The 10,020-nt window shown below is 45.5% G+C and overlaps 3 protein-coding genes across 3 annotated transcripts; 1 reads left to right on the forward strand and 2 right to left on the reverse strand.

The window, feature by feature from the left end:
* Nucleotides 1-84: 84 nt before the first annotated feature.
* Nucleotides 85-3,559, reverse strand: LOC132260293 (cyclin-Y-like protein 1). Its single transcript, XM_059758316.1, has 3 exons — nucleotides 3,389-3,559; nucleotides 1,827-3,014; nucleotides 85-865 (listed from the first exon to the last, which is right to left on the reverse strand). The coding sequence occupies exon 2, from the start codon at nucleotides 2,862-2,864 to the stop codon at nucleotides 1,842-1,844; it is 1,023 nt and encodes a 340-aa protein (XP_059614299.1). The 5' UTR covers nucleotides 2,865-3,014; nucleotides 3,389-3,559; the 3' UTR covers nucleotides 85-865; nucleotides 1,827-1,841.
* Nucleotides 3,560-3,786: 227 nt separating this feature from the next.
* LOC132261232 (zinc finger protein 391-like) lies at nucleotides 3,787-5,293 on the forward strand. The gene is made up of 3 exons (XM_059759942.1): nucleotides 3,787-3,987; nucleotides 4,045-4,470; nucleotides 4,526-5,293. The coding sequence occupies exons 1-3, from the start codon at nucleotides 3,856-3,858 to the stop codon at nucleotides 5,291-5,293; spliced, it is 1,326 nt and encodes a 441-aa protein (XP_059615925.1). The 5' UTR covers nucleotides 3,787-3,855.
* Nucleotides 5,294-6,670: 1,377 nt separating this feature from the next.
* LOC132259280 (uncharacterized) lies at nucleotides 6,671-9,820 on the reverse strand. The gene is made up of 3 exons (XM_059756844.1): nucleotides 9,415-9,820; nucleotides 7,970-8,629; nucleotides 6,671-7,416 (listed from the first exon to the last, which is right to left on the reverse strand). The coding sequence occupies exons 1-3, from the start codon at nucleotides 9,818-9,820 to the stop codon at nucleotides 6,701-6,703; spliced, it is 1,782 nt and encodes a 593-aa protein (XP_059612827.1). The 3' UTR covers nucleotides 6,671-6,700.
* Nucleotides 9,821-10,020: the final 200 nt, after the last annotated feature.

Genomic DNA, 10,020 nt, shown 5'->3' on the forward strand with positions numbered 1-10,020 from the left:
GTTGAGCAGAGGCGAGAATATTCCACAGATTTCCCGTGAAAATTCACCCAGAAAATCAAGAAAAAAGACTCTTTCACAAATATGTTTGTTTTTTTCCTTCATATCTCTTTATTTTCCTCCTCTCTTAATCATGTATCTTTTCGGTTTTCTGCGGAAGATGTGAAATTACTTTGTATTCTATCATCCTAGTTGACTTTCTATCTCTATATTTCATTTTTATGCTTTCTCCATCCTTCTCTCTCTCTCTTATCCTCCGTGAAATTAACTACAAAATATTACACTTTCTTGCTGTACGACGGAAAGAGAAAATTAATTATACAAAACATATATAAATCTAAATGTTTCACAATGATTTTTATCCTGCAAAAATATCAATATATCATTTACAGAAAAGAAATTAGCATGCGATGGAACTAATGACTTTCGGGGGGCATTTTTTTTAGTGAAAATAATATTCTCAAATTGACACTTTCCTTGCAGTCTCATGTCTTTTCCCTCAAACCCCATGATATGAGGTCCAATCATCAATTTTGATTCACTCCTCATTTCGTTTTTTTCCCTCTTTCACGCCACATTCTTTTTCCTTTCACATTTATAATCATTTTTCATGTATTTTCTTCTTCTTCTTATATAAAAATTGAAAAAATGTTACATGCAAATTCTTTAAGTTTCATCTCCTTTTTCGCCTCGCCAATCAATACACATAATTCACTAGTGTTACTTTGGTACTTTAAATTATTCCCTTTCTTCTCCACAATATTCCTTTCTCGTGTTATTTACCAATCATGTCACATCTCCATATCGTATTTATGTATATTGATCTGTGGACTTTCTCGAAGTTTATCGCTAAGAACTCAACTCGACTCTGAAATTGAACAGAATTCTCAAATAGAGGATGATTTGTTGGAAGTCTTCCTCGAAGGCGCCACAGAAGCGTGCTAGAAATTCAGATCATGTGTGCAACAAAATGACAATTCCATTATTTGTAACGTAGAATCGTTGTAATTCAAGGATTTATTATTGAATAGCCCAATAAAGCCCATCAATCAATTCTTTGCCTACATTTTAATCAGTGACTCTTCTACAAACAAGCAAGACACGCGGCTGAAGATTAGCATTAAATTAGCTAATCATCTCTATTGTTCGCTCATTCTCTTAATACAGAAATATGTGTAAGGCATTTCCCAAAATGAATTAACTAAGCGATAAGGAACTTTTCCTCAATTGGAGATAATGAAGGTAAATATTTAATCCTCGATTTATCTTGGAATTAGGGAGTTGCCCAAATATTTATCTATCAGCACGTTCTCTGAGAATTATATGTAGCTTTAGCAGCACGAAAATTGTCAAGTGAGAAAAACTCTGTGGAAAATTGCAGCTTTAAAAGCCTTTATGCTGTTTTTTTTCTTCTGTTACACCACGATAAAATGTCTTCAGCACACGACTGCAATATTGCTTTACATGCGAGGCACAGCAATAAATATTCAAATGGGACTCTACGATACTTTTATTGCAGAGGCGCTCTGCAATTTCGTGCACACACATCTGTGAACACCCTCGAGGAATGTCATTGAGAAGTACATCTGCTACTTTCACGCCTAATATCCAAACTTCGAGGAATGCAAAATGTGATAAATCTCTTAAGACTTAAGTTTCATTTACGGTATTAATGAATTTTCATAATCACGTTAGTTTCTCTTTCTCTCTCTTTCTCTATCTCTCTGTCTCGTCACTTTGGGTGCTCCTAGACCCTCGCTTAGCACTTAGGAGCCGACCGCTCGATCTAAAGTGGGGCAATTTATAATAGAATGCGTGAGAAGGTGTACCTCGAATTGGTGAAATCACGAGAGAATCGCCACACTTCGTCGTGCAGCTTGTTGGCTGTTGATATTGTCCATTGAGGACCACTTCTTCACGCCATTCTTCAGCGCCTCGGCGGTGACTTTGTCCTGCATTACCCGAGACATGGCCTCCAACTTCTGAGCGCGCTCCTTGGAGAGTGGCTCCGAGGGGAAAGACAGATCGTTCGCCTCGGCCAGTGTCCTCAAGTCGAAGTAGTACTTGGCGTACACGGAGGACGGGACATTGATGTTGAACTGGAGGAGTTCCAGGAACTGTCTCTCCAGCTCATTCATGTCCTCCACTGTGATATCCTTGAGGATCTGGCAGTAATCCACATTCCACACCGCCTGGTCGTCCCACACTTTGCTGGCCAGCATCAGAGCGCCCAGCACGATACGCTTCCAATTGCATGGAGCAATGTCCAGCTCGGCGTACGTGAGCAGGCGCTCGAGGTACACTAGCGTGATGATGGCACACTCAGCCGTGAGTTGGGCCGCGTTGAAGAGCGTCCGGACGAACTTGTAGATCTGCCGGTGCTCCGGCATGAGCATGTCGTAGTTCTCCGACACCGGATCACGCGTGAGTGGATGGAGGCGCTCATCGAAGATGTCCAGCCGCCTCTCCGACTGCCTGTTCTTGATGTGATAGTAGATGGCCAGGGACACGCACTTGACTGTGTTCTTCAGGTTCGGCTGCGATACTGTGCTGTCGTCGAGGTAGATGGTGGAGCACGAGCTGCTCTTCTTCAGCCCACCTGTCTGTGGGGCAATTTGGTGCTGAGACTTCTTGCGCGTGATGCCATTCTCCAGGCACTGCTTTGAGCGCTCCAGGAACATTGTCGCCGCCGATGGGTGCACCGACGGGTCAACATCGCCGTCAGCCGCCTCGCGTTCCGAAATGTGGGGCAAGTTGGGCTCACTGTTGGGGATGTGGCAGTTGAACTCTGGCGTCTCTGGGGCCGCCTGAGTCTTCCTCACGGGCGTGGGACTGGCATAGCTGCAGCACGAATTCTTGTTACCCATCCTCACTGCTCTCACTCACACAGATCACCCAAAGTATCGCGACTTCCTGCTCTTGATTTCCGGTCACTTTCTCCTCTTTTGGCACTCAATTCATGGCGCGAGCTGATTCGCATTCACTTCACACTCTGTGCAGCCACACAGAAGTCATACCTGAAATGGAACGGAGTGGAGAGAGAGGATAAGCACTAGATCCGATAAGTCTTATCTGCAATCTCAGCACAGATTCTCCCTCCCAGAAGAGACACTGCCGAAGATCCACCCAGAGCCGAACCCTCTCTGTTTACTCCACGCACCCACTAAATTCCTCGCCAAATATTGATCTCCCCCTCTGCCAATTAACTGATTAAAATCCACAGAGACTCGAAATTTCCACCCAGAACACTCAACTTTTCTCTTTTTTCCTGCTTTTTTGGCCCCTTTCTCAGCCGACTACGCCTTTGCCGGTTGTCGTCAATAAGGTTTTTCTCCGCCGCTTTTCGACCCATTCGGCCCCACTTTCTGCCACCACCCAAACGAAAACTCACCATTTAACAGGTAAATATCCTCATTGACTGGATTTCTACACACTCAGAGCGGATTATCACACGGAAATATTGAAAAATTTCTTCACCTATTTTATTTTTAATATCACTGTCATCTGCCATATTAAAAAATCGAGGGGCAAAAAGTTCGGAATTCCGGGTGTCAAAAGTGGTACTGGCAGACGGTTAAAATGCATGCAAGCCCCAGATTCATTCACTCATTTAAGGTGATGAGCAACACTAAAGATTGCAAAACATCCACGCAAATTGAAATAAAACTTTATTATTACACAAATCACTCGGAATTCCTTCGATTTCTAATTGTTGAGGCTTCGAATTCTGGTGCTAAGCACTGGCATGCAAGCTGTTGTCATTGACCCCTCAACGGAGATCTTGCGAATCAAAACAAAGTCTGCCGGAGGAGTTCCTCTTCCTGGTTTTCCTCAAAATTCTCGAGGTAACAGCGGCCGATGCCTCAAAATTCCACCAAAATTTGTCGCTCCTGCTTGGAGGACAAGGGAAAGTTGAGGTCTCTGTTTGCTAAGAGCAGCAGACTTGGAGTGTCTATCCTGGAAATGTTTCAATCATTTGCAAACATTCAAGTGAGTTTGTGTTTTGCATGAATTCCTCAAAATATTAATCAATTTGTGGTACTTCAGGTATCTCAGGACGATGGACTTTCTGGTCTTATCTGTTATAATTGTCTGCATCGTCTGGAGAATGCTTACAAGTTCAAGATAGTTTGCGAATCCTCTGATTACTATCTGAAAGAATGTCTCTTGAGGAAGAAAAAGGATTCCACGCAGGAAGTTGAGAGTAAACAGCCAGAAAATGGCAAGGAAAAGACTGACACAGTGCAGAAAGCGCAAGAGAAGATAGTTAAGACTACTCCTACGAAGAGAGACTCTTACTCAATAGCTAGTTTAATGCCGGAATTTGATGATAGCGAAAAGAAGGAAAAGTCTTGTGCGAAGAAAAAGAAAGAGCCACAGAAGTGTTTCAAATGTGGCAAGACATTCCAGTATCCCGGCTATCTCACTGCCCATCTCCGGACACACACAGGAGTAAAGCCCTTCGAGTGTCCAGTAAGTGTCCTTCCAGGATTGCGTTTCAAGTCTCAGACAACACTTTATTTTGCAGATTTGTAAGAAGAGATTCGCACAAGCTGGGAATGTGCATCTCCACATGCGAACGCATAGTCGGGAGAGACGATATCAATGCGAGATCTGCAGCAAAATGTTCACCACTTCCAGCAATCTCTACGCACATCAGAGGACTCACTCTGTAGAGAGAAATTTCGCTTGCAACCTCTGTCCCAAGGCCTTCAAGTCAGCCGGGGAACTGGCCAGTCACTCGGGCACACACAGCGGCGTGAAGAATCACATCTGCAAGGTATGTAGTAAGGCGTTCTACAAGACTTCCTACTTAAATCTTCACATCAAGACGGTTCACGTTGGTGAGAAGCGACACAGATGCTCAGAATGTGGCAAGGAATTCTCCAGCAGTTCCAATCTTACCTGTCACTTTCGCATTCACACGGGAGAAAAGCCATTTGCGTGCAAATTCTGCGGAGATAAATTCAATCAATCCTCTGCGTTGATTCGCCATTCTAGACAACACACGGATGGGAAGAAAATTCCACTGAGAGACAACAAGTCTGGGACTTCTGAAACTCCTCGTAAGAGCGGAAGCTTCCAAGAAGCCGAAGAAGTCCCGCCAAATCCTATTTCTATCCCAACAGTCACGTATTCTTCGTACTATTTGAAGCTTCATGAGCCCCAGGAAACTCCTCCGGGGATCATTCTCTGTGATCAGCCCCCAGAAACCACATACGAGTACCCAAAGGGCCCCACAATTGACTACATCAAGAGTTACTCTGCATTTTCCTTTAATTCTCTCACTCAGTAGAATTCAGGAACTCAAGACCCTGTGTCAGGACCGAATTGATCAGCTGCCAATTCCATTGCCTCCTTTGCCATAGGCATTAAGATTTCCGTGGCAGCTGAAAGAGACGCCAAAGAATACTTTAGCATTGATTACCAGTCAATATTATGATTATTTCCTCACTGAGGGATCCGTATTTCATTCCCAACTCCATCCAGGGTTGCATTTGAGACATATCTGGAGCGTCTTGCCTTTTGATCCTCACAGTTTCAATTGGGTGTGAAACGACACTCTTAGTCACAATGAAGAGACAGAAAACCATCACAAGCAGACGCATTGCGCCCTACTAATCACGTTCCTCGACTCTCATTCCTTTTATAAGCTATCTTTTGGTTAAAACTAGAAACTGATAAAGCCAAAGTGTGCATAAAAACTAATTGGAGTACTGACAAATTGATAATATTATTGCAATTCGTACAATATTTTATTATTCAATTCCGAGACAATTGTTATTCTATGTAAAGCCTCTATCTAAGGAAGTGCTTCCGGAATGCAATTTTTATTACAAGTACTTTTATTACATTGTTGTTGTTTTTTTTTTCCTTTCTCTCTTCATCTGCTTATCATAATGTTATCCCTTCTGGTTGGGGCGTGTAGTTATTACTGTTTGAGGAGACGGGGGAGATTGAAGCACAAAAAAAGTCTTATCACTAAGTTGCACGTAAATATTCTTTCATCATCAAATACAGTTGTGACTTTAAGTATGCAATCCTTAATATCATTAACAGTTTACTTCTCTTTACTCACTTTTATTATACATATTCTGTTAACTAATGAAATATATACCCTTTAAATATTACACAATCTTAACGACAGAATTATTTTAAAAATAATAGTGGCGAGTAGAAGAGTGTGAACACTCTTCGAAAGTTTACAAAGTATTGCAGAAGTGATTGTTACAGAGGCACTGTAACTTAGGACCTATTGATATTGCTTATCTCTGTTTAATTTTAGCTTTGGCTATTTGATTTGGTATATATGTGTTAGTTTTATTTCTCTACTGTTTTACAACTGCGAAATGTGCGTTATTGTGAACGGAGTAATACTGAAACTGAATAAAATACCAAATCCGGCAAAATGACGGAGTGTTTACAATCCTCTACGGGCCACTGGTGTTAGGAAAATCCGTTGAAATAAACCAACTTCCATTTGGCAGAAGAAACCGAGCTGATTGCCGCTGAGATTCGCAAAGTAATGCCGAAATTGAGGATTGTCCCGGATCATTGAGAGAGAGATTATAGATAGATTTAGAGATAAAGGGGGGCGAAAAGTGGCTACATTGTCACATTGATACAGTGTTAATTAAAACATTATGTCGAAGAGCAAAATGGGGCGCTTTGGAGGGAGGGGCGGGGTCAAACTGGGGTTCCTTTACACGTTCTGCTCCTCTTCGTCGTGCTCATCGAGGAGCGGACTGTCCTCGGTGAGTTGATTTGTCGTTGGCAGGGCGGTGCCCGGCGTCGTCGGTGCCGATCGCGATATCCAGCTCCTCTTGCCCGAGTAGGGGTAGCCCTTGGCGAGGATGAGGAAGCTCGTGGGGCGCTGGCCCGTGGGACTGCGCTGGGTCTCCCTCACCGACGAGAAGGGAATGTACGCGGATTTTGTGGACTTGCCGAACAGACTCCTGCGCGTGCCCACGGTGTACGTCTCCGGCGTGACAACACACTCGGCATGCTGTCCAGGAGGGCCAGATCTGCGTTGGTCACTCCTCGAGCCACCCTCGGTCGCCTCGAGGGCCGACGTCGTGCTCTGCAGCTGCTTGATCTGCTCCAGCAACTCGCGCACTTCGTCCGTGGGACTGATGGCCTGCGGCGGCGACATGGGGCTCTCGATGTTGGTCAAACTCGACACGGCCGAGTCCATGTTGGAGTTGACAAACGTCCGGAGACCGCCGTAGTGCTCCGATCCCGCCTCCAGGGCACTGGGAGACTTCTCGCCCGGCGTCAGGGGGAACTTTGCCGGGCCAGACGGGTGCTGCTTCTGCAAAATGTGGCAACATTTCTCGAGATTTCGTCTCAAAGCACTTAAATCTTCGTAGTTCTGATGATGGAAATTCTCCACAGATCCCGAAGCAGGAACGGATTGTCCTGGAAAAGAGTGCACAAAGTGAGTTGTCTTAAAGTAGGACTCTTTGGGGGATTCATATTCTCTATTGCTCACTCCCTCTTTCATCACTCACGGCCGACCGTTTTTACGCTCCTACGTGACCTCTTCAAATATGAAGCATTTCATCAAAAACCACTCTCACTAAATTAAATGCAAATGTTGAAAGAGAAGTCTTTATATGAGTATCAGAATTCATGATACCATCGTGGGGTGCTTTCAATAAGAGGAAATTTCGCCAAAAATACAGCTTTATACACACATTTAAGAGGAATAACGAAATATGCAGCTTTTGTGCATGGAATTCAATGAATGTCGGTGTGATTGAAATTTAAATAGCTGGCATTGCTCCATGCTAGAATCCCATGTGAATTTGTTGATGGTGTATTTATTCTGTGACTATTGGGAAATGGGATTGAATTCATGTTCAATTGAAGGTATTCTTAATGAATGTCATATTTCTGAAGTGAATTCACACACACACACACAGCTAGAGTCCTGGAAGGACTCAGATTTGCCAGTTGAAAGGACACTTACCCGAAGGGCTGCAGAGAACATTGTTGCTGGCCGCGCTGGTGGCACTCGTGGCCAGGCTCTGACCGGCGCCCAGCGCCTGGATGTGGTGCTCGCTCTGAGAGATGTTCAGTGTGACTGTGCCGGGCGAGGGCTGGTGCTGCGATCCGCCCGAGAGGTAGGGGAAGTTGGTGCTGTCGGAGAAGCGCAGGCACGGCGTGGATCCGTCCTCACTGGTGCCCGGCTGGACGCAGTTCATGACGCCGGGCACGGAGTTGGCGGGCCGCAGGTGGTGCGGATCTGCGGCGAACGTGGCGTGCTGCGAGGCTGAGCGCGGGAAGGCTCTGTTGATGGAGATGGTGGTGGTGGCGTCCGGACTGGCGGCACGCGAGTACGGCGGCGGCACGAGACTGTTGGCCTCGTTCACTGTGCAGATGAAGCTGGAGCTGAGCGAGTCCACTGTGCTGGTGGCCGAGATGCTGCCCAGCGGCCTCACGATGTAGTTGCGAAAGTACTGCACCATGAGGTAGTTGGCGCCATTCTTGCCACTGTCGCCGTTGCAAGAGAACACCAGCGGATACAGGTCGGGCTTCGAGGTGACTTCCGTGTAGGGTGGCGGAGCGTGGTGGAAGGAACTGCAGCGGCTATACTGAGGCGGAGCGTAGCACGAGCCCGCGGAATCACCTGATTTTCAATGAAGAAAATTAAAATACGTTGCAATTCGCCAAAAGAACGACCTTTGAGGGACATTGTTTGCAAGGACATGCTTAAGAGCGTAACGCAAATTCCGTGTTTTCTAAACTTACAAGCTTAAGAAAGTTCGTATTATTTGGATGAAACGGTAATAAAGACTGTATTTCAGATGATATTTAGGAGAATGTATTCATATTTGGGTTCACAAAATATTATTATGCACGGAAAAAGGGTTGAATTGGAATTGATAATGAAACTCGAGTGAATTTCCCTAAAAAAATATGCATTTATCCCAATTCCTCACTCAACGTGAGAACTCAAATGATACTATTATTGTTTGGTAACATCAATATTGTTTCCTACATTATTACATAGATATTTTGTGCTACAATGGAAATGGAATGTTCCTAAGAAATGTTTTTATGGGATGATAATGAATTTCTTGTAATTCGAATGTTATTTCATCCAATTTGATTATTATGCCTCAGCGGCATTCCGAATTTAGAGTCTCTGGTGAACCAGTTCGTCCCTTGCAAATTTAATGCTTCAGCATGCAGAAAAATATATTAAATATTCCCCCATTAGGGACCCTTTCAGCCAATCATGAGTGAGAATGACGCCCGAAATGTTCAGAGACTCGTCCAAATGATTAATTCATACGAGCGTAATGTAAATATTTCAGCGACGGGTCCAAATGCCAGGCGATAATTCTTATCGGAATGCTCGAGAATGCGGGATTAAAGCGATTGGGGGAGTGATGACCGTTCTGTGGGTACCTTCTGAGTGGGTGCTGTGGCCGGCGCCGGAGACGCCCCATCCGCACAGCTGCCGGCGCTTCTTCCACAGCGAACAGGCGCACAGGAGAGCCAGGATGATGGCCAGCACGAGGCACCAGAAGTACCAGTGGTTGATGAAGAAGAGGTTCAGCACGTGATCCGCCGCCGGAGGCACCGTGCGCGGCGGACTCGGCGGCGCGTAGAGATAGCAACAGCCCTGGGCGCAGCATTCCTTCGGGGCGGAGCACCGATGTCCGCCTTCGCAGTAGCGCCCAGACACCTTGGGGAGAGCGTCCGCTTGAGTGAGGGGCATCCGAGGTGGCGCCTGGTCGATACTCACGATATCGGCAATTGCAACAGCTCCCAGTGCCGTTCCCGTCGCAATCAGGTGTCGAGAAGGAAACATTTCACGAGTGTCAGGATGTCACTCGTGCTCCTCAACATTCTCTGACACACAGCACAGTCTCACTGGCGAGTCCCTTTTGTCGCCCTCACCCTCGCTGCCCGCGGAAAACCTTGGAAAAACACCCCCTGGACGCTCACAGCTGCACTGTACAGCACACAGGGATCACCATGGAAGGGTATCTGGCCCGTTTTCACACCGAT

Source organism: Phlebotomus argentipes, unplaced genomic scaffold, assembly GCF_947086385.1.
Source record: "Phlebotomus argentipes unplaced genomic scaffold, Phlebotomus argentipes genome assembly scaffold_18, whole genome shotgun sequence".
Lineage (NCBI taxonomy): Eukaryota > Metazoa > Arthropoda > Insecta > Diptera > Psychodidae > Phlebotomus > Phlebotomus argentipes.

What these genes read in the sequence shown, in the direction of transcription:
- LOC132259280 (XM_059756844.1), bottom strand. Translation starts at nt 9,820, where the DNA reads ATGTTTCCTTCTCGACACCTGATTGCGACGGGAACGGCACTGGGAGCT. An exon ending in CCACAGCACCCACTCAGAAG is followed by an intron (nt 8,630 to 9,414) that starts GTACCCACAGAA and finishes ATTGAAAATCAG; the next exon opens with GTGATTCCGCGGGCTCGTGC. An exon ending in TGTTCTCTGCAGCCCTTCGG is followed by an intron (nt 7,417 to 7,969) that starts GTAAGTGTCCTT and finishes ACTCTTTTCCAG; the next exon opens with GACAATCCGTTCCTGCTTCG.
- LOC132261232 (XM_059759942.1), top strand. Translation starts at nt 3,856, where the DNA reads ATGCCTCAAAATTCCACCAAAATTTGTCGCTCCTGCTTGGAGGACAAG. An exon ending in AATCATTTGCAAACATTCAA is followed by an intron (nt 3,988 to 4,044) that starts GTGAGTTTGTGT and finishes GTGGTACTTCAG; the next exon opens with GTATCTCAGGACGATGGACT. An exon ending in TAAAGCCCTTCGAGTGTCCA is followed by an intron (nt 4,471 to 4,525) that starts GTAAGTGTCCTT and finishes TTTATTTTGCAG; the next exon opens with ATTTGTAAGAAGAGATTCGC.
- LOC132260293 (XM_059758316.1), bottom strand. Translation starts at nt 2,864, where the DNA reads ATGGGTAACAAGAATTCGTGCTGCAGCTATGCCAGTCCCACGCCCGTG.